Here is a 23,252-nt window from a genome sequence, read left to right on the forward strand (position 1 = left end):
GGATAGAATGTCCTAATAGATTCCTTTGTTAGTTTGGATTTCAAGGCTAAGCAACAACAGAATGGAGAAAGAAATGCTGAGTAAGCTTGGTGTTCCATCACTAGCAGTAGGATAGGTGCTCTTCACATATAGATTTCATCCAAACCTTGAAGCTGCCAGGGGCTTTTTGGGGTTTATTCACTGGAGATTAATCAAAGAACTACAAAAAACAAGGAGAAAAATGCTACTAAAGCAATTTTGTATATCAGAAAAGAGTTTAAATTTTTTGGGAGCTTAGTTATAGTACATGCAAATTCATCTTAAATTTAAAGCATTGGAAAACCTTTCAAGTACAGAATAACTGCAGAATGATCAGATGCTCTTGTAAGTGATCAAATGATCAGACTGACCTAATTGACAAAGAGGTTATGTAAAATATTGCCTTTCACTTAATCCAGGGTTTTAGCAGTGTTTGGAAACTTGGAGAGCCCTTTACAAAATAAAATGTCCCACTTGTTGAGTAAGGAATTATGGACTAGATACATGGACAGTAAGTCAGCTGAAAAACTGCCTGAACTAGTGAGCTCAAAGGATGGTGATCAGTGCCACAAAGTCACCTGGAGACCAGTCACTAGTGGTGTACCCCAGGGGTCAATACAGGGACCAATACAGAGTCATAACATTGTTAATGGCCTGGATAACGGGAGCCACTGCAAAATCCTCAAGTTTGCAGATGACACTAAACTGGGAGAAATGGTTGACAGATCAGAAGGATTTGCTGCCATCCAGAGGGACTTTTGACAGACCAGAGAAGGGCTGATAGGAACTTGATGAAATTAAAGTAAACAGAAGAAAGGCTGCTCTGCCTGGGGAGCACTACCTCCAGCACCAGGACAGGATATGGGGAACCGAGACTGACTGGGGCCCAACTCTCTGGGGAGCAGTTTGGCAGAAAAGTACCTGGAGGTTATTGTTCTTCCTGTTTACTATGAGGCAGAAATGCGCCCTGGCAGCAAAGCAGGACAACAGCCCTTTTGGGCTGCATCAGGAAGAGAGCTGCCAGCAAGTCAAGTGAGGCAATCATTCCCCTCTAATCCAGCATTGATGACTCTGTATCTGTAGTAATGGCTCCAGTCCAGACATCCCTAGCACATGAGAGAGATGGAAATACAGAAGTGAGTCCAGTGAAGGACCAAAAAGATGACTGATAAAATGACTGAAGCATAATTTTTTCTCATAGGAGAAGAGGCTGAGAGAGCTGTGATTTTTTTAGCTTGTAGAAGAGAAGGCTCAGGGAGATCTTACCAACTTGTGTAAATACCTGTAAAGAATATGGAGCCACAATATCCTCTGTGGTGCCTAGTGACAGGACAAAAGGCAATGCTCAGCAACCTGCTGTAGCTGACTAAGCGGGGGTGCTGGAACAGATGATCTTCAGAGCCTTGAAACCTCAGCTCCCTTGGTTTAACTTGGTAAAAGCATTCAAGATCTTTTACAATGGAGGATACTCCCATAAATGCCTATTAGACTTGACAGTCATTGAATTCTGCTGAATTAAAACAATAGCTGTGGGAGACAGGAGCCAAAAAAACCCTCTGTACTACTAGTGTAGTAGGAATTGCTTAGAGTATGTGGAGTGATAATACTGTCAGTCCAATGACCAAAATCTTTGCTGAGAAAGATATACATAGTGTCCACACAGGCACAAACACAACTTGTACTAAGAGCTATAAAACCTACACTACAGCAGGGAAAATAATGTATTATACAATCTCTTTTCAGACATGTGTTCCTTGGTTGGTAAATAAATTAATATTAATTTTGAGACTGACCAGAAACCAATAATTTGTTGCACCACATTCAAAAACCATGGAGATTATTTTAACCCCACTAAATACAGTCTTTCTTCTAAGGAAACTAGTTGTTCTTGCGAAGGAGTGCTGAGATGAAACAAGTGGAACTAGTCCTCTTTAAATTCCAGGCTAAAAATGAAAAGCTTTGAAAGTAAGGATCAAGATCTAAAGCTCTGTTATTTTCAAAGCAAGGCAGAGCAGACGGTATAAAACAGGATGGTCTGTTGAAAGCTACTGTTACTGTACTGTCTTGCCACATTCTATACAAGCATGACTTTTATTGTGTCCCCAAAAGATAGGGAAAAATATGCTTTGGTAAGCTACAAACTACATTTGTAAACTACTAACAGGGAATCTTCTACATATTTGAAATTTATATCAAATTTCACTTTACCAAATGGAAGGAAAAGCAACTCAGGAGTATCACACTAAAGATAATGCAGTTTACTACTCTCAGCTTCTTCACAATGTAAGAAAGAGGAGATTTTGATTACAAATGGGACCTCTGACAGCCAAATAAAATATATTTCAAAGTCTCTTCTAAGTGGATAGCTTTAAGAGAAATGGTATATAATTCACAGTTAGTCAATATTTAAATAGAGCGAATGAGGTAGATGCTCTCCTTCAATGAAAACTTACAAACTAGTTCTTGTGAGAAATGATAGCTTGTTAGATCATCCTATTAACTACACTCAGTTTGCCATTGTTATGATCCCTGTGAAATGACATAAAACCATGCCTGGAGCTGTAACTAGAGCTCCTAGATACTCCTAATCTCAGTAAGATACAGATTTCAGAACAAAATCCTTTTCCTGTCTCTACATGCACAATACCACATAGACTCGCAATGATGGGAAAAGTACAAGTAGACTGCAAATCTTCAGCAGTTTGAGACCACACAGCAAAAAGTAGGCACTTACTTTCTCGAACTATAGAGTGCCATGAGAATATACTTTTAAAAGTGCTTAAATGCATCTATACACAGTAGAGAGGAAAATGATCAGTGAAATATATTCTTTTATTCTTCATATTAATAGATCTTTGACATTAAATTTGGAAAAGCAGAATACAGTACTTGTGGTGCCTTTAAGAACAGTCACTGTTGTGAAAGAGTGGAGCCAACCCACTTGGAGGAAAATGAAAACTTCCTTCCCTATTCAAGACTAAATACACAAAGAAAATTAATGTTCTTCCTCTGTCAGCTGACTCTTACATGTAAGAGTTCTTCAAGATTTATTATTTGGCATTTCATGGCTCTGTATTGCTATACAAACATACATGTACAAGAAGGCTATGAGCAATGGATGGCACAATAGAGATTACCTGAACATTTGAACCTCTCTTAGATTAAAGGTCTTCCGTTGAAAATTAAAAGGCCTATTAGGAGTGCCTTGCTTTGCTCAGTCTGGAAAAGAGAAGACTGAGAAGACCTCATTGCAGTTACAACTTCCCCTCGAGGAAAAGAGGAGGGGCAGGCACCGATGTCTTCTCTGTAGTGACCAGTGACAGGACCCAAGAGAACTGAAGGCTTGAAGTTGTGTCAGGAGAGTTTTAGTTTCCTTGGATATCAAGGAAAGGATTTTCATCCAGAGGGTGGTTGGGTACTGGAACAGGCTGTCCTGGGAGGTAGTCACAGCAGCAGCCTAAGAGACTTCAAGAAGCATTTGAACAGTGCTCTCGGGCATATGCTGTTACTCATGGGATTGTCCTGTGCAAGGCCAGGATTTGGACTTGATAATCACTGCGGGTCTCTTCCAACTCAGGATATTCTATGATTCTAGAGTACCTGAAAACAAGGGTAGTTGGAAGACTTGTTCATTTTAAGTGATACAACATTTATGCATATATTCTTTTCCATCCAAAATGGAATTTCAGTAGTAGTCATGAAGCTTTAAAATCAAACCCTACATTTGACATATTAGAAGAAATTACAAATTCCACAATGCACAATATTATTTTTCTAATGTATCACTGGCCCATACTGAGAAACAATCTATTATATAGATTTTGCATTCAATTTTTTTGTCAAAAACTACACAGCACATCAAAAGTTAATAGCACTAGGGAGTTCTGTGATTAATATGAAAACAAATGGTATATTAAAAATTTTCTTTTGTTCTTCATTCACAATGATGAAAATGCTAGGATTTAACCTTTAAGGGTTAAAGAGTTTAATCAATGTCAATGTCTGATCTTCTGAAGGCGATAAAGAACAGTCTGTCTAGCGATACCCAACAGAACATCACTTTGTCAAGCCACAAAGCACCCAAAAGCTTGTCAAGTAAGTTACCAGAAACCTCTTTGTGGTTAGAACTCAGCTCCTTCCTGCTTGACCTATTATTTGATATTTGACCACTTGGTTGCAAGACACTTGCTCTTTCCAGCTGAAATGTCACTGGGGCATCTTGTCAGCTCCCCGACATCTCGGCCTGACATACAATTTTACTTTTGTGTGCTACAAGGCAGAAAATGCAGGGCAATGGCCTTGCTTTAAATTCTGTCAGCATCAAAGATGGGCGTCACTCTTGGGTCCTACCAACAACAACAAAAAAGGAGTCTATTTGAAGGTCAAAACAGCCATTACTTTTTAGTCTTTCAGCTTAAACTAAATATATTACCTGCAACACTGGTTTGGGAACTGTCCTTATAAACTATATAAACATATCATCAGAAATCCTCTCTCCACAATTGTTCTTCTTTCTTATGAAATGCAGACTTGATAAAAGGGTGAGTTTTCAGCGCCTGCAGGGACCAGATTCAGTGGTTAACTTAACTTGTTCAAATAGGCAAGTGGTATCATGTAGCTTTACAAGGAGCAACCTGACCTTCTCACATTGACCAGCAGTGACATTATTGTGCAGGAAGAGAAGCAGTCACATCATTTCTGTTTTGCACAACCTGCTTAAAGTTTGCAACTAAATGCTTGTCTTCAGTTGAGCTGACAAGAGAAAAGAGGGGGCTCAGTGAACCATGGCAGGGCTGCCATGAAATGACAGGAATCATTGGCATACATTTCAAATAGCTCTCTCAATCCTATTAAAGTATTGCAGTCCTGCTTTAAAATAGACAAGTATGAAACAACTTTGATAGATAGAGACTAAAATGGCTTATTGATTTTTTTTAAGACTGAGGAAAATTACCCAAAATGTGTCATTCTTTAACATTTAAAAATATACTACATAAAAAATGAACAACTGCAATAAATAAAAGTTTAAAGAAATAACTGCTTCAGTATGCAAAACTGACAGGTGCAGAAATGTGAACATACAAATGCACATTCTCATAAAACCATAAAATTAATGTGAAAAAATACAAATGCCGAGCTACAATTCAAAGATAGCAAAAAATTACATTTTAATTGCATCATTTTACATTAATATAATTTTTCCCTTCTAGAAGATTATTGATACTAAGAATCTGAAAATTCATTTTCCATTGTTCTTCTGGGATTGGATGTGACATCCAGGCTGAAGAAATAGATTGAAGACAGAGAACTGTCTCTGTTTTGCATAACACTGTAGGATGTGTCAGGTTCAGCTTGCAATGCCAAAAAGTCTAGGACAGAACTCTGGTCAGGCTGAATTTCTAGCTTGGAGCCACGCTGATGTTTGAACTACCTCTTGTTTCCTGGAATGATAAATAAAGAATAAAAAAAACCAAAGCAAAAAGAGAATTTACATTTAGTGTTAAATTCCTTTCACAAAGGTATGTATATGAAGTATTTGCAAGTGTTTTCTTCTTGTTTTAACCACTTACTTTGGTACCTGAGAGCCAATAGTCATATCTAATAGAAAGAAACAAAGCATATTTTCTCAGGTATTCTGCCCAAGTAAGTGTTAGAAAAAAATAACCTCCTGTATTTGAAGTGCTACAAATACTTATAGAGAACTTTTACCCCCTCTTCATTACAATTACCAGATTTCTTTTTCATCAAATAAACAAATGTTTTCCAGTCTCCCCATCACTGTTACTAGGAAACACATGCCATGCTAATTATGGAATGTATTTGGGTTTTTTAAGACATATTTTACCATCAATTGAAATCAAACACTTAATACTCTTCAAATGTTAGCCTGTAAGAAAATGGCCAGAAAACACACACTGAATGTACATTGATGGGAACATGATTCATATTTCAATAAGTCTCAACATTCAGTCAAACAGATAATTGAACATTAAAGAACTTCCAGCACTAAAACATCAGGCATTGTTTGACAGATTATGGATAATATCAGTATATCAATACTAGCAATTCTTTTAAAAATGGTAAAAGAACGACATTCTGTATTCCCCTAAACAAAGAAAAGAAAACTTGATGACAAGTAGTTCTTCTGCCCCTTACCAATGCACTACATTGTGTGAAAATAACAAAAATTTAATCAGGTCTTATAATATGTGAAAGCATCATATGCAAGGCATAATTATAGAATAAAAAATTAACACACTGAATGGCCATTTCAGTATCTCTGAGGTTTAGAACACTCTCTTTTCATCATTTAAGGAAGAGTATAAATGCATATACAAACACACATACATTGAGGCAGAAACCCGTATCTACAGACACACTAACTCATATATATTTGGAGAGAAGCTGAAGGGTGTGTGTATATTCATATTTCAACAAATCTGGTCTCAATCATATGTATAAAGACACATTCATGAAAGATTCCCCTTTTCTCGTTACCATTGCTGAAGAAAAATCAATTGTTGCCCCTAACACCTACTTCAACAGGTCCCTTTGATATGAACTCTTTTGATTTCCTGATTTCACCAAAAGCTATATTGCAGCCACTGTAAACTCCTAGGCCATGCTAGACCTTCATTAAGAACCCATACAGAAGCAAATTTAGATGACTATTTCAAGTACATAGTTAAAATGAGGTAGTGCCCTGAGTTTTTCTAAATTTTAGGTCTGACGAGGATGAGATAACCAGCAGGACTAGGAAGTAAGATATGTAATACTCTAGTTTTTCAGTCCTTCTGGGCTCTACCCTACCAAATGAGAACCCTTAAAAAGCCAATGTACAAATGAGATCTCAGCGTGCCAGCCAACCTGAAATGAGAACTCAGTGAAGGCTAATACACCAATTAACGGCCTCTTCTTTGTACACTATAATCAACTGACCACACACAAAATTCTCTCTAAAATAAGAATCATTCTTTAAAACCATTACAGCAGTATTGAAATACACAAACAACTTGTGATGTTCTAAAAAAACCTTCTATGTGTAAAAAAAATTAAATCAATAAGCTTCAAGCTACAAATGGGTTTTACTCTGGATAACAAATATTGAGGACAAATTTAAACATACTGCTTTCAACACATACAGCATACCACAATGAATGAAAAATCTCATGCTATGATTACACTCACGTATTACTCTTTTGCAAGCTGTAGTGAGGGTTTTTTTAAAAAAATATGGCATCAAAATCCCAGTAAAGAGGTAAGAAATCAGATTTCCTTTGAGAGTTGCAAAAAAAAAAATTATGAAACTTAATGATTGGCAGCAATTCAATAGACTCTGTTACAGTAAAAGCTTCAATGCTGGGAAAAAAAAAAAGCTCTGGTTTAGTTATCTAGAGCCTGTGCTATACTTCTTACAAAAAATAGAATTCTAGTCATTGAACAGAAGGGAAATCAGATTTAATAGCAATGTGATTGATGTAAAAAACAATTTTAGTCCTAAGAACTGTTTTGATCCAATATCTTTATACACCTTCAAAATTAATAAAAAAATAGTATTCTATAGGTTAGAAGAAAAAATACGCTGTTATAGATCTGTTATAATATTCATTTTCTGAACACATACCTTTAGAGAGGAATTTTAAAGGCAGTTATAAACAGATCACTTTCATCATTATTATATTTAAACACCTTTCTAAAAAGGGTTCTAAATTTACAAACTCAAATGACTATGCCAGAGCTGTAGTGATAATCCATCATATAAATATGCATTTAGGTAATTTTTCAAAGAGAAATTATTTATCTGAAATAAGGTGTCTGTTTGGCACTTTTACTTACCCTGTAAGTCATACATGACTCCATCTGAACTGTTACACTTGACCAGGTAAATAGGTATCTAGGACACATATGTCTAGCAAAAACATGCTTTCAAAATATTTATGTAATATAGTAATTGGTCATGTCCTGTGCACATTTTTCAAAGTTTGATCACCTAACTTTACAAAATGTGGTTTCTTGAAGACAAAATCTGAAAAGTTACTCTATATTATGGAATAATTGCTTTCTAAACTTTAGTTTACCCAAACAATTTTTTAATAGACGTGGAAAAGATTTCCAAAACAGTTTTTCTCTATTGTTGCTCTGTGACTAACCTACAGTCAAATTTAAGATCTAGTTTAAAGGTTGTCTCATGACATATGAGCTGTTTTACCACAGTTAAAAAAACTCATTTATAGTGAGTTGCTTTATTATGATGATATTGTGATGGAATATTTTGATACCATCATTTATTATATCCTTATATTATGTTTTTATTACAATGTCAGCCTACCCAAAAGCGTCATGCTGTGATCAAAGATGCCCATTTTGCTTTTGTATATCCATATTTGTGGAATAACATGCACAGTTGGACACCTGAAATTAGAAGACTATGCACGTGTTATGACAGTGGTGTAGATAATTACATAAGGAAATAAAATGTTACAAGTAAAATGTTTATCTTCAATTGCAGGAAAAAAATCTACAGCTGAAGCTGCAGAACTAGTCAAAACAGTTTCAGCCTTCAAAATCTACACAAAGGTAATTTTACTGGACAATTTTCACAGCTTTTCAATTTCCCTCAGCTACGTATGTTATTACAAAAACTTCTTCCACTTCTCAGGTTTCCTGCCACTAATTTTTGTCACTTCAAACTGCTTTCAAATACTCAGTTTCAAAACACAGTAGCCCAAACTTCTCTTCTGCTTTCTTCTGACACGTAGCATGCTACCTTATTAAAAAATATATTGTTAGAAAATCAGAATAATAAATAGTGATAAGATTTTTGTGCATTAAGGCTTCTGGGTTATGCATGCAATAACAACTGGCTCCAAATGAGGAAAAAAAGCCGTGAAACTGCTCAGAATCAGAAGAGACCAAATAAGAGACAAAAGGGCATGAAGATTAACACTGAATACAAGTTATGACAGTTCCCTACCTATGTGATGGTGTAGGTGTGATAACAAGTTCAGTGTTATATCTCAATGTAAATGAAATAAAATTGAATTACAAAGCCAGAAAGTGATCTGTGATTCGCCAGAATACAGGACACATAGGTGTGTGAGGATACCTGTCAGTAAACAGAAATGCAGAGGGAGGACCCACTTTACTTTCTTCAGAATTCCAGCAACTCCTAAAATCTCTGCAAGGGCAGTAGCACAGTTTCTCAAGAGTAGGAAGAACTTTAAGTTAAACACAGATGCAGAGAATGGTGGAGGGAAAGTGAGAAATGGTCAATATATTTCTCCACAACTGATTTGTGATACTCACTCTCCTCAGCCCAACTCCACAACATACAAATACAAAGTAATACCAGTAGACAGCAAACAAAATGGCCGATAAAATTCTTTTCAGCTTTTGCCACCTATGCTTCCTTACAGCCTGCATAATTTCACTGGTGCAATATCAGTTCCAGTAAGTGTTAAAAAAAGAACCACTGTCTTCAATAACCATTTTGCAGCACTTATGTGGAAACCCTATTTCCACATAAAAGATGTACATTTTCAGATCATTCACAACCTCCTACTCAGACTGCTATTTCCAAAACTGACTTGCCTTTTGCCAGATAATGCCAAGGGACTTCTAGTATGCTGCATCGGTTCTTTTTCTATCTATTAAAAGTAGCTCCAAGAGCCATTTCTTACTTTCTTACTTATTTGAAATAATCAAATGCTACAAATGGGTATTTAAAACTAAAGTATTACTTGTGGATGGATGTCAGTGTAATACAATGTTAGTTACAAACTTTTGCAAAGCAGGAATTGTATAATCGAAACTGGAAAGTTCGCTTCCCGTGTCAGCGATCTTGCAGTTCTGTATGCTGAGGCCGTAGGACAAAATTGGTGATCTGACACAGTGTAAGAAAATGGTAACATTTGGTATGAATTTTAATTGTCAGCACTCCTGCCTGGATTGTGCAGACAATTTGCTATCAGAGAATAATTCAGTGGGCTGCCATACCAAGTCAGAAAGGTAGACACACAACATACTTTGGATGCTGCTAGCCAACAATATTAATAGCTCTTTTCATCATCAAGAATTCCCTCTTCCACTTTCAGGACTTTTTAAACAAGTATGAGTCTGTAATATAGGGAAATTACAATTTTTTCTTACTTTCCTAATGCTCTTGCATTTAATTCATTCAGTGAAATCACACTCTGGAGGCTTAATTAAAAGCAATTAAGACAAAGATTTCATTATATATTGTATTGTTTTTTTAAAAGAAAATCCTGTTTCATTCAAACATATTTAAACCTGGATGTTTGAAGAACACACAAGATTGGATGCATTATCATGCCAGCTAAACATTTTATCTTCAATGTTTGGTTGGCCTAAAGACAAATAACTTGGTTCTGCATTGTTAATTTTGATGTTTTCTAAAAGTTTTGGCTAAATTCCACACACAGCCTATACTGCAAGCCTTTGTTCCAGATGCTTCACTGGGAATAGGGAAGTTTCCCAATTTTAGGTCAAATTCTCTGCACTACGCTATTAATACCAAAATATTACACAAAGCCGTGCTCTTTTTTTAATGGCGAAATTATTGGTCTGTTTTGATTTCAATCCAGGTTTCCAAATTCTTGAGTACTTAGTACTTTTAGAGCTTTTACTACTTTAGAACTTAAGTTCTTAGTATGTTTTGCCCATGATACCTACCACTGTCTTTCCACTTCCTCATGAGTGGAAGCAACTTCTGTTTATTTATTTATTTGTTTTGAATCTGGGTGGCCAACCCAAATGGCTACTGCTTTACTTTGTGCTGCATGCTGCAAACAACACTGAAAGGTACTCTATGTTTCACAGTAGCATTTAAGATCATCCCTGCTTTTAACTGATGCCTCTCTTGCTTCCAAGGAAGGCTTTCCTACTATGTGACTTTTCCCCCAGCTTCTCATTGCCTTACATTGGTATGTCATTCATGGTTCCCTCTCAGCATCCATTTCTTTCTAGCAAGAAAGGGAGGAGGGGACTACAATCAGAGACTAAAAGACTCATAGTGCCATGGTAAGGCACCACCAGCTCACAAAGTAGTCCACCCCCTACTTAGCTTTTTCTTCTGGGAAAACAGTCCCTATTGCACTAGTTAAAGTGCCGAACTTCATATTCTTATGAGATATGTATTCAGCCATCATCCCAGTTCCTATCCAGTGAGACTGTCTGACGTAAGCCTTCAAAGTTTCATCTGAGTTGGATGTATACTGCTGCTCTAGCAGAAAAAAGAAAGAAGTATATTTACATTAATTTTGCCAAACATTAGCATCTTCTGTCCAATCATTTGAATGCAGAAGTGTTAGGAGAAAACAGCTTAGAGAACAAGGGTTGACACATACAGTGTGAAATCTTAAGGTGCTTGAATGCAATGAGGGAGAAAGTGAGACAGAACCACGTTTCATCTCCCTAACAGTGCTACAGTCCACATGAACTTTGTGACAGGTCTCTGTCTCTCAGCCACACTTCACTAGCTTCTGCTGACATTCAGCTGTCAGACAGCAACCCTTTACCATGCCCCTAACATGCTCTACAGCTTCACCCAATTAACTCGCTTTCACTTGACATTGCAGCAAAAAGCTTCATAATAGGTGGTCAAGGTGCACGGTGTCTGCTTGCCCTCTAACTGCTCACACACAGCAAAATGCTACCTTCGTTTTTGTCTGTTTGCGACGAACCGGCGCAACTACAATTTAGGCATTCTGCTACTAAATGGAACATGGATAGTGGACCTTTGCCAGCAGTGCATTTATTAATCTCTCACCAAAAACCATCCTGGTGCTGATAATCACAGCAATTTTGGCAAAAAAGGAAATTACACTGATCCAGTAAAATACTTCAATCACTTTATACTTAGCAAAGATATACTGTAACAGCAATTTTGTTTCAAGGGGAAAGAGGGAAAAAAGTAATTTATTTACAATAGTGGCACTTAACAACAGAGGAGGAAGGCTGCAAACAAAGTGTCTTTATGACTCAGCTTTCTTGCATTAAAACATTTAGGTATACAGAAGATTAATTTTTCCTATGCATTTCTGCCAAATACACAATATTTTAGGAGTATTTTTAGAAATATGGATCTGTATAGCTAATAAAACAAATTATCTATTAAGAATATGGAAATTAACATTCTAGGATTCATTTGATAGCTTGTAGAAAAATAACACCAAACACACAACTCACCATTACTTTGCTGACAGATGCTTTGAGAATACTTTGATATGCTCACTAGTTCTTCAAGTATATTTCTATATAAATATACGGGGTAGGTCAGAAAAGTCCCTTAAAAAGTCAATATGTATGCAATAAGTATTGATGACACCCAAGTGCTCTGTGCTGAAGAGGGTGGAAGAGTCTGGATTGAGCACTGGTGTCTGGACAGTGAAATTATGAAAACCACTATAGCAAATATCTACCACTGTCCTTATGGGTTTCAACTACCAAAATTCCAGCAAGACAGGGCTCAAAAACTATCAACATAGCCCTTTAAGATTCTGGTTTGCTAAACTACAGCAAGCTCACGTAGGTTATGTATTTTAATTTCTTTCCTATCTACAGGGAAAGTACCCTTGCAGTTCTCTTTAAAAATCTTTGAAAGGGCATTTTTTCTACTCAAGAATTTTTATTTTCACAAAGAGAAGCAGACATCAAGACTGTAGAAAGTAGAAGCTCAAGATATGTCCTAAGCATGAAGTAAGGAAAAAAAGAAAGGAAATACATTGATTAAGATGTAAAGCAGACTCCTCTCATGACAGGAGTTTATGGGAAGAACATAGAACCAACCTGTCTTTATGAAAGGTGGTGAAAAGCAGCAAATCATAAAGAATTGGAACTCACATACCTCTGGAAGAGGCTGCTAGTGCAGAAGTGGATACTTTGCAGCAATAAAGAAAATACAGTGAACACCTCAATCAGATTCCATGTAGAAAAATGGCATTACTAAGAATTAAAATGAAGTGTCAGGGACATGCATGCCTTCATAGTGAATAATATTACTGTAGATCTTGTAAGTGAACAAATATTATTTTGGTTCGCTAGGTATTCAGATTTTAATCTGGTGGTTGTAATCCTGAAATGACAAGAGAAATGCTGATGTCAAGATTTGCCAGCCTTTACTATCCGCTACTGAGGAGTAGATCAAAGTTCACTCTTTGGAGACAATGGAACTAGGACCATAAGCTGGATACAGACATGGTTTATGCAACCTATCTGCACCTATTTGAAAAGCAGACTGATTGGAATCTCATATATAAAATACAAACACTTGCATTTTGAGTCAGAACACCTGCACAGTTGCATTAGCCTACATGCAAATCTGAATCTCAGTTAATCTAAATAACTGTATTAAACTGAGTAGTCTCTTTAAAAAGATCCTCTAGTGATGGAGCAAAGAATGATTGACTTATAACATGTTTCAAAGTGAACTAGTGTTACTGCCAATTTCATTTTCTCAGAATGGAGGTTTATTATTAAAATCATCCAGGTATTAGGAGAACAAAGGATTCCATCCTTTTAGCGCTGGCCAATGCATGTAGATTTTCTGGATAGCCCTCTGCAGATGTGTAGGCTTCTACCTCCTAGCCAAAATCCTGATAAGGGCTCCATCCCACTTCACCATAAATTAGATTACAGACAGATTCACCACAAAGAGGTACATTTGGCTCCCTGTAGGTTTAGTATAGTTTTCTAAGTTTTGTTTGCTTATTCAAGGCAAGTACTTTAATGTTCATTGATCCCCAGTAAAATTTAGCTGAGGTAACTTCAGGAGGGAATTATTCCTTCTCCCACAGATTACATGCAATATCTGAAGCAGTGTATCTTCAACAGAGTCCTAAAGGGCAGTTTTATAACAGTAATGATCAGGGAAAACAGTAGGCTTTCCAGCAATATTGCTTATGAAGTATCAGTTGATATGTGAATGCCTAGGAAAAATATTTTAGGCTCTGTTTCAGTTGATGGATAATACATAGGTCTTCTGTAAATTCAAGATCCAAATTACATTAACCGGGCAAGGAATCAAACTTATCAGTTATAAACAACTTGAGTGTGGGTGAGCTAGGTCACTGTCTCTGCTGGTTTTGGCCAAATCTATATATACAATTATATATCAGACTGAAATTAAATAAAAAAAAATTAATAATTACTTGAACAGTACTTTTTATACTTACTAGATTCCTGAGCAAAGCCTCCGAGATTTGTTCTTAGCTCAGGTACTAGATCGTCTCTTTCTGTGAGACTCGATATGCAGTCCAAGTGAGCCCACTAGGCAAATGGAACTAATATTTCCTGCATACCAATCATATTTTAGATGAGTAAACATTAAAAAATGCTAATGGAATTTCATCCTTTCCTATATATTTAAGCCAAATGTGTGTTCTGATAGCAAAGTTAAAAACAACAAAAAACCCAAAAAACCCAAAAACCAATAGACACTACCACCACATGCTACAAACAAACAAATAAAAACAGCCCAAAACTCAGAAACTACCAACACATACAACACTCCAAACCTTCATCAGTCATGAAAAACAGAGAGGAAGATTTGGGAAAGTGTTTTTCAGCCTTTTGGTTTGTAAAACCAGAAAGGTGTAATACAAGTTTAAAAAATTAGGTTTTCTAAAACAACCCAACAAAACCCCCAAAACAGGGATGTTTCAGTAATTTGGTGTGCCTTGTACATTCCAGAATTATACCTTCAATTTCTTTACTCAGAGGTTCCATTATGATTACAGTCTTCTAAAACATCTCATATTTAAAGCACAGAAAACTTTAGTAAGTTATTAAATTAAACTCAAAGTACTTAAAGCAACAGGATGTTTTGACATATACAAATTAAAACTAAACTGTATGACTTGATGTGTCAGGAAACTTCGCAAAGCCCTGGTTAAGTTACAGTGTTTAATGTTCAGACTCCCAAAAGAATGCAACAGATTTAATGTACCTTGTGAAAGGAAATTTGATGTCACACAGGCTTTGAAAGACTAACAGGAGCATATAGCATATGCCTGACCATAAGCATATAAGCACCACACAAGATGATCCTTCTGTGATCAAAGGAGACCCTCAGTGTTAAACAAAAGCTGAAAAATTAGTGAATTATTTCATTATTGTGGTTCTGGCCTTCAGAAACTGTACTTGTCAAATCATCTTCATCACCTAGATAGGATAAAAGTCTTACAAGGTACTGCTGAATATACAAATTTAACAGAGGCAAGTATTGCAATGTTAGCTTTGTGGCAACATTAACTGAGTCAACTATGAGTTTATGGGCAAACTTCAGTTGAGACCCACATCCAAAGGTGTGGCTTTAAGATTTCTATAGGCTTCTCTGAAAATAGGAGTTCTTTTAGGAATTCAAGGAGTTACACCATCTGAAAAGGATGAAATGGAATCATTGCACCTTCATAATGTCACAGCTTTCCTAGTATCATCACATGCATCAGGGAAACTCTGCTGGTGATTAACTACACTACTTGTGACCATATTTTTAGTAAATTTTATTATTCACTTTTCATTTTAAAGGTACCCTCCCTTCCACCACAAAGAAGGAAAAAAAAATAAGGGGGGGTGAATTGATTGCTTGAGCAAAAGAGGTTCCTGTCTTTCCAAATGGTTGCCTTTCTCAAACAAAGTCAAAAAACCCCTCAAATTCTTGTAAAATAGGGAAGTGAAATTACACTTTAAGAAGCACATTTCTTTCTAAATCAATTTCTTTAACTCAACTGTTAAATAAACTGAAGAAAACAAATGTTATTTGAATAATCAAGATCACTATCATAATAAATCATAGTAACAACTTTTTAGCTGACAGTAAAGCTCTTTACCCTATGGAGTGCCCACTTCCCATTTTAAAAATTTGTTCAATGATTAGTTTATTCAACAGGTCAAACTGCTTCCCAGACTTCAGTCTCTGGAGAAAATGGGTCCTCACTATGATCAACTATAAAAACTGTGCCTTCTCTACATGATGTGGGATTCACAGAATTCAATTAAAAATTTTTATACATAACTTAGAAACATAAATAAATAAATAAATAAATAAATAAATAAATAAATAAAATACCTGATGGGTAAATATTAAACAGTGTATCTTAAATATGTAAGACTCAACAAAAAGAAAGATGAAGATGTAACTTGCTGTCTGTATTTCCCTTAAATCATGTCAACATTACAGGAATAAAATTACGTGTTAAGAACAATATTATGCTTTGTGCACTAATTGAATTTCCTGTCTATCTCCACAAGTTGTACTCTCTAAATTTCAAAGGTTTGGTTTTTCTTCATTTGTCACATTAAATTTTATGCTTTAAGTACAAAATGCAAGCAAGTGGAAGTAGGCAAACATATTTATTTTTTCAAGAAATATGTTACTCTGCTGCAAACATGTCACAGAATGGAATGCAAATGTTTTTTCACAGTTGAAAAGGATGGAAACATGCACAATTATAGGAGAAGGCAGGGGAAAAGAGCATTAACAAGTCAACAGGAAAACAATTTCATAAATTCTAGAAAGGCGCAAAATAAAGTTGGCTGCTGTGGTTTGCATCTACCCTTCTTTACCCCACTCACTATCTCCCTTTGGCCTAAAGAGGATTTACCCTCCCCTGTGTGGACTAGTGAGGTTAGTTCTGACAGTAAAATCTGCTGCGGGGCAATAGAGACAATACTTGTGCTCCTTGTGCTCCCAGTACAGACTGATCTTACCCCCAGTACAGACTGCACCAGAAGCAGAAACTAAGAGAAGACAGAGCATCAGAGACAGCTGTGTCCCGTCTAGGGAAGGCTGACTGCGAGGTGCCTCTCTGCCACCCAGAGGGAAACACAAACCTCTTAACACGAGATTTACCTTTACAAAACATAAAGAGTGTGTGTGTACACATATATGTTTTTTAATTTTATTATTATTTTTCTTAATGGGTGCATGTAATATTAGCCATACTATGTTACAAGCGCATGCTGCACATACACGCATTACTGAGGCTAGCTGAGAAAGAGACAGGCTCCTGGCAACACTGCCCTAGGTCATACTCTAATCTTTTTTTTCCCCCTGTGATCTAGGCAGTGAGCTAGTAGAATAAAGTAAACAAGAACAGCAAAAAGACAACAAAAATTGTCTTTCTATTATCTATCATCCTCATCAAGTGAACTGCAATCCACAGGGTGCATCTACACATCTTGCACTCTTTATCAAAGTTAATATCTGAAGATCAGCAGTGAATTTTCTCCTTATAAACAGTGCTTTAAATACTTAGCTTGAAACATAAAACCAAACAGGTGTGAAAACAAGAAAATAATTATTCACAACAGTATAACTTTTAGGATTTAAATTTAAAATGTCAAGAAAATATCAGAAATATGACAGACTGCACTGCATGGATTCACTCACCATTTAAGCATCTATGCTAGACTCATTCAGGCACACAGCTATGCTTTAATCCCCTCCAAAAATTTCTCAGCAAATTCAGAGTCTCAGAACAGACAGACATTCCCTTTATGTTTAACCCACAGTTTAGCAGGGAATAATAGAAGCTTCCCGGCTCTCTTTCTTGAAATAACTTCTTCAAAAGGGAGGAGGAAGCACCTTCTGGCCTGAGTAAAAGTCCTTGAGTCTGGAAAGAAGTGAATTTGTCTGCCTTTGTAGAGAATATTCCTTTTCTTCTATAAAGACAGTAAAATGGTGTCCTTGGCTGTGTTCTTTTGTAAAAACTTTATCCCAGGGTTAAATGTCCTGGTCTATAATATCCAGTTCTTGGAATAACACCCTGTCTAGCACTCCCAATACTTTCATTTCTACTACAGCATTAACAATATATGTAATAATATATGAATGTTTCTTTTAATTTGATGTCCTGGAAATGCTCCTTCGATAGGTGTAGGAAGAAGGCAAAAGAAAAAGCAGTGTGTAGCCAACAGGAAGAAAATGTATGCGGCTGATGAATCAAACTCATTGTGTATTACCAATGAAACACATTTCAAAAGTCTAGTGCAAAGGTGTCTAATAAGGAAAAAGCCATCACATGGTTGTCTCCTGACTTACAGCTGCCCTCCACAGCAACTCGGGCATTTCTGAAACATTCTTTTTCAGGAAACCCCACCTAGTATTTGCAAAGAAAATAGAAGACTTGTTCATTCCAGTATTTCTCCTTTGAAAACTGAATGAAATAAAGTGTAGGCATACACTGCCTTGCTCTCCACTAATCTGCTGCAGGCAGAGAACGAATGCATGATGATTTTTTACAAGACAAACTTGAACCTACACTTCAGACTTGCTTCCTTATCCAAATCATTAGTTTCTCGAAATTAATTTCCAATTAGTTGCTCCTAAAGGTACTATTGTTGCACTGGCCTGTATTTAGGATAAGACGTGAATACAGCTTTAGCTTCCAAGTGTCTTGTTTTCAGTCCTGGGAACTGAGGATTCTTGTTTGTGAGCTGGTAGTTCCAGTACCTCACTAGGAACACATTTCTAATGCCATAGAAATGCAAACCATGAAGGAAAAAAAAGGAAAGGAGATTACCTTCCTGAAAACATGACTCTCCTTTTTTGTGACTTAGCCAATGACTTGAAAGATTTGTTTTGTGCTGAACAGCGGAACAAACCTGCGGTCATTTAGGAACTTCATGGTTTCCATTAAACCACACAGCATGGACATTTGGAATTTCATAGCAACAGTGAAGTGAGAATGTAGATCTTACTCTTCCAAAGTACCGACCTCTGCTGAGAGTTAACACCCACACACATTCTCTCACATTCCTTAGCCAATTCATGTCATTAAGGAGAGCTGAAGAACAGACCAAACAAAGGAAAAAACCAAACTAAAACAAACCAAAACAAAAAAAAAAAAATCCCACAAAACCCAAACCAACCCCACTTAAGCTTCTTTCTTAAGCACTTGAAAGTAAAATGCTGAAAGTGGAAATGTAATGTTTAAATGCAGCACTCTTTCTGTCCATCTACAGTGTTTACAGTATTAACCCTCAACTGAAAAACTGAATTATTGGAAACCACCTAATTACCCAAACATTTACCTCTCTGCAGGTGTAAATACATGGGCCTAATAAGCCTTCCCACTGTGAAAGCAGTTATTTAAATTATATTAAAATATTAAAAACTATTTAATGAGCTTTTTTCCCCTAAAGTAAATTGAGTGTGTGCCTTAACCTGCTTCAGGCAAAGGAAGTTTCAAACATATTGGTTTTGAAACTAGCCATTATTTCTCATGTTGCAAAAATGGCAATCTTATTTCCCAACAGCAAATGAAACTGTCAGGAAAATTTAGATGCAATAAAATTGGGTGGTTAAACCAACATGCTGGATTTGGAATAAAACTGAATTAAAGGAATTAAAATTAAGCATTATGTCAGTCAAACTTTAGAAAAAAACTATTTGAAATGGGGGAGGGGGATGCATTGGGGTAGGGGTTTTTTTGCAAAAGTTAGGTTTTGGACTTGGTGAGGTCCACCCATAACTACCTATTTTATGTCCATCAACCGTGTCACATTTGAAATTTGCGCATTGAAAAATATTTTGCATAAAATGTGTTGCTTCTGGCAACATTTCTGCCTAAATAAAAAGTTGTCAGGCAGTGTGTGACTTTAGTGGTACAGAGTTTTAAAATGGTGGCTTCAGTCCAAGGCTAGCTAATAACGGCTGACATGCACTGGAATCTTGAGGCCTAAATCAACATTGTTTTCACAGCTGTAATTAAGCCACCTAATCAGAAGCACATTTTGACGGGACAGTTTCTGGAAGCCAGACATTACAATTTCTTATGCCTGGAGCGCAGTGGCTCATGAGAGGTCCTCATTTAATTTCAGGTTTAAAAAAAAAAAGGCTGTAAAATGAAAAGAGTATAAAAAAAAGCAGTGTATGGTCGTTGAAATGAAGCAGGCCTATGTTTTCATGCATTGACCAACCCTGCATCCCACCCTGCTTCGGCTCTTTGCCGAGTCCCCAGCTCTCAAGTGGCAGCTACACACAGTGAGATTAAGGGCTTCTGCCAAAGTCAACAGATGAGCTGGTCTGAACTGGCTCTCTGTGTGTTCTGATTGTAAATTGTGCTGGTGATGATTAGAGAACTCTAACACAGGATGTCAACTCTTAAAACTGTCCAGAGAAAATATTTTACTTTTTTTTTAAGTTCAGGAAATTTTTTTAAACTTCTTTTGTGGCTTGGTACAAAGTGTTGTGTCTATAACTTTCAGATGATTAAAACATGAATTCACACAAATGAAGCAACTATATTATTAAAAAATACACTGTTACTTGCTCTCATTGGACATACTTCCTTCATTTAGGAATGTTTACATAGCAGTACTGCTGCAGAATGCAACACTTTGACAAGTACAATACAGCAGTTTTGTGCTTCTTCCACCTGCCAAGTGGAAGACAGCTGCAAAATTCAGACTATCAGCTACTTTTGTTGTATGATTATCAGTTTGAGACCTTGTCATACCTGCTTCAACAGCTACACTGCCTTGTTCTTTTTCTGGAGCACAGCTACATTGGTAACTGTAACATAAACTTTCAACCCCAGAGGCCACTGTAAAACTATCAATATGAAGGCACCAGTCACTGGGGTCTGATTACATTTGGTTATGCACTTTAATTACATATGGATTCTATTAACTGAACCTTTTGCCTTATAGGCAACATTTTAATCAAATTACTATAATTTTCAAATATAACAGTCTGACAAGTTTAAAGTTCACGTACCTAGAATAATGAGTATCAAAAAATTTTTGCATAGAAAAGGAAGCATTCTTTACAAAATAGCAAACATGTTGTTGGATTACTGTAACTGCTTTTTACATTACCCTAAGTTGCAGAATGTGAGTTGTAATACAGGTTGTTGTTGTTATTAGTAGTAGTAGCAGTAGTATTATTTTAAACTATATAATTTATACTGTTTATTTACAACTATTACTTGTGTAAGCAATACCAGGTGACCAAGTGATCATTTGCTTTAGGACATGTGCATTCCTTAGCTATGCAGTAAGGCTGGCAAGTTGTTATAGGATGATTGCCTCTCGTAATTAAGAGATGAATATTGTGTGTATGTTAAGAGAAGATTTATTGATGTATAGTTATATTATTGTGGTTTGTTGTTTAGATGTCCTCTGTTCTCCCTATAGTGCCCTTTCACCCCCTCTGTACTGCTGCCACTAGACAGTCTGGGCTGTGCAGAAAATGTGGAGAGAAGGGTTACAAGAAAGTCTCCACCAATGGACGGCGAAGAAGAGCTGACTGGCAGACTTTAGGAGGAGTCAGCACTGCCTGATGCAACCCCCATTTTTATGGACAAGTTCGTAGCAGCTGGGCACCAACTCCCAGTGTGCTGTTCTTTTTCCTTATTCAGTCCTTTGCTGTATTTTTTTAAGGTTTAATAAACCTTTGAAAGTCAGAGTAATTTCTCACAAAGTGATGCCAAATTACTCAAAGTCAGGAAAGAAATGCAAATATTTCAATAAAAACAGGATTTCAGGAAGATATTACTGGTGGATTCAGTCTTACAGAGACATTAAACTTAGTAAGAGTACTGTGTGCCTGTGGGAGGGACTCACATTGCAGCAGCTTTGATAGGGCTGCTGCTCGTGAGATCGGAGCCACATTGGAGAAGTGCATGGAGAACCTTCTCCTGTGGGAGGGACCCCATGGTGCAGCAGAGTAAGGATTCCTCTCACTCAGCAGTGGAAGATCAGGGTGACAAACTGACCAAACCCCCATGCCCTGTCTCCCTGCACTGTTGGTGGGAAGGAGAGAGGGGTGGGGGAAGAAAATGTGTTTTTAAGTGCCTATTTTACTTCTTATTATCCTCCTCTGACTCTGTTAGTAATAGATTCATGTTTTACCTTTAAGTTGAACCTGGTTTTGTCCCTGGAGTGTTTTCTCCCAGTCCTTATCTCAACTCATGAAGCCTTCATTAAATTTTTCTCTCCTCTGCCCAGCTGCGGTAGGGAAGAGTGAGTGAGAGACTTTTGTGGGTGCCTGGCATCTTTGTCATGTCAAACCACAACAGAGAGTTTTCATTCAGGACCTACCTACTTCTTGCAACATCTGGGAAGAATTCCTCCAGCTACATCAGAAATATGGCTCTGACATTTAAAATGACACTGATAAATACCTTTCCCTTATGCAGCAAGAGAACAGGTAAATAGTTAGGATTTTTTTTTCTCTCTAGTTCCATCCTAATAATTCTATATTTAGGACAATGCATCCTTGCTAGATGCAGGTCTTAGCCATAACAGATTGAACAGATTGAACTGGTGACAAGGAAACAAAGTATATGGGGGAAAGACACGTAAAACCACTGCCCGGATCAGCTTGGTTAAGTAGGGAGAAAATGTCAGGGAAATAGTTAGCTCATAAGTTTGAGTTTTAAATATGTCTTTTCTCTCTATTATCTATGCATAGGGTTCATGTAGATGATGAGAACTGAGTGCTGACTGCTTTGAGTAGGGAAGAAAGTGTACATCTTGCTTAATGCATTTTTCAACACAGAAGTATGAAACGATATGTCAATCACTAGGTTCTCAAAAACAAATACATACTATTCATGCAAAAGATCATTCTGCCTGCTTCTCTCACCTCAACAAAAGGCACGATTTCTGTATTTTCAATACTTTAAGTGATATCACAAGACATTTCTAGACAAAGGATAGACACAAACACAACTGTGGTGAAAAAGATATGACACAAAAATATAGCCACATTAAACCAATGAGTGACTTTACTTTCATGTCAGCTAGGAGCATCAAAAGACAACAGTTGTTTTCACAGTTAGGGAATTCTAGTACATTTACAGACCTCTTTGCTTCACCCCTCTCATCCATCTGAAACTCACTTTCTCCCCCTTTCAGATAAAGTTGTCTTTTTGGGTCCCCCAATTTCCATTTCTCCAGTAAACACAAAGCTTTTCTCTCTTCATAATCTTTAGAAATTACTGTATTTTGCTCTTCATTTTTATTCTCCTTTGATTCTGAGGTGAAAACAGAAAAAGGAAGGAGTATCACCAGATCAGTGCCCATGCAGGTTCAGAGAGAAGCACCTGACAATAAGCACAAAAGTGACTTCTTTTGTTTACCAGAACTGATACCAGATTATTTTACATTCTTCAACTTCTGACACAAGTACTGATATCAGGTATAAAATCTTAGGGCTGGAAGCTACAAGAAGACTTTCTGAAAATATTTTATAATGAACTGAATTC

The 23,252-nt window shown here is 36.7% G+C and overlaps 1 protein-coding gene and 1 long non-coding RNA gene across 7 annotated transcripts in view; both read right to left on the minus strand.

The window, feature by feature from the left end:
- Nucleotides 1-2,831: 2,831 nt before the first annotated feature.
- Nucleotides 2,832-5,245, minus strand: LOC139589017 (uncharacterized). The gene is made up of 2 exons (XR_011678904.1): nucleotides 4,451-5,245; nucleotides 2,832-3,618 (listed from the first exon to the last, which is right to left on the minus strand). It is a non-coding gene; the product is annotated as an uncharacterized lncRNA (long non-coding RNA).
- Nucleotides 5,246-5,317: 72 nt separating this feature from the next.
- Nucleotides 5,318-23,252, minus strand: part of CCDC171 (coiled-coil domain containing 171) — a 153,562-nt gene continuing 135,627 nt past the window's right edge. For all 6 annotated transcript variants that reach the window (XM_071424959.1, XM_071424955.1, XM_071424957.1 and 3 more), the window contains one exon: nucleotides 5,318-5,459. In XM_071424959.1, the coding sequence (XP_071281060.1) occupies nucleotides 5,446-5,459 (14 nt within the window). In that variant the 3' untranslated portion in view covers nucleotides 5,318-5,445. The remainder of the gene's footprint in view (nucleotides 5,460-23,252) is intronic.

This window comes from Agelaius tricolor, unplaced genomic scaffold, assembly GCF_023055355.1.
Source record: "Agelaius tricolor isolate 1412-34295 unplaced genomic scaffold, bAgeTri1.0.p SCAF_4, whole genome shotgun sequence".
NCBI classification, from domain to species: domain Eukaryota; kingdom Metazoa; phylum Chordata; class Aves; order Passeriformes; family Icteridae; genus Agelaius; species Agelaius tricolor.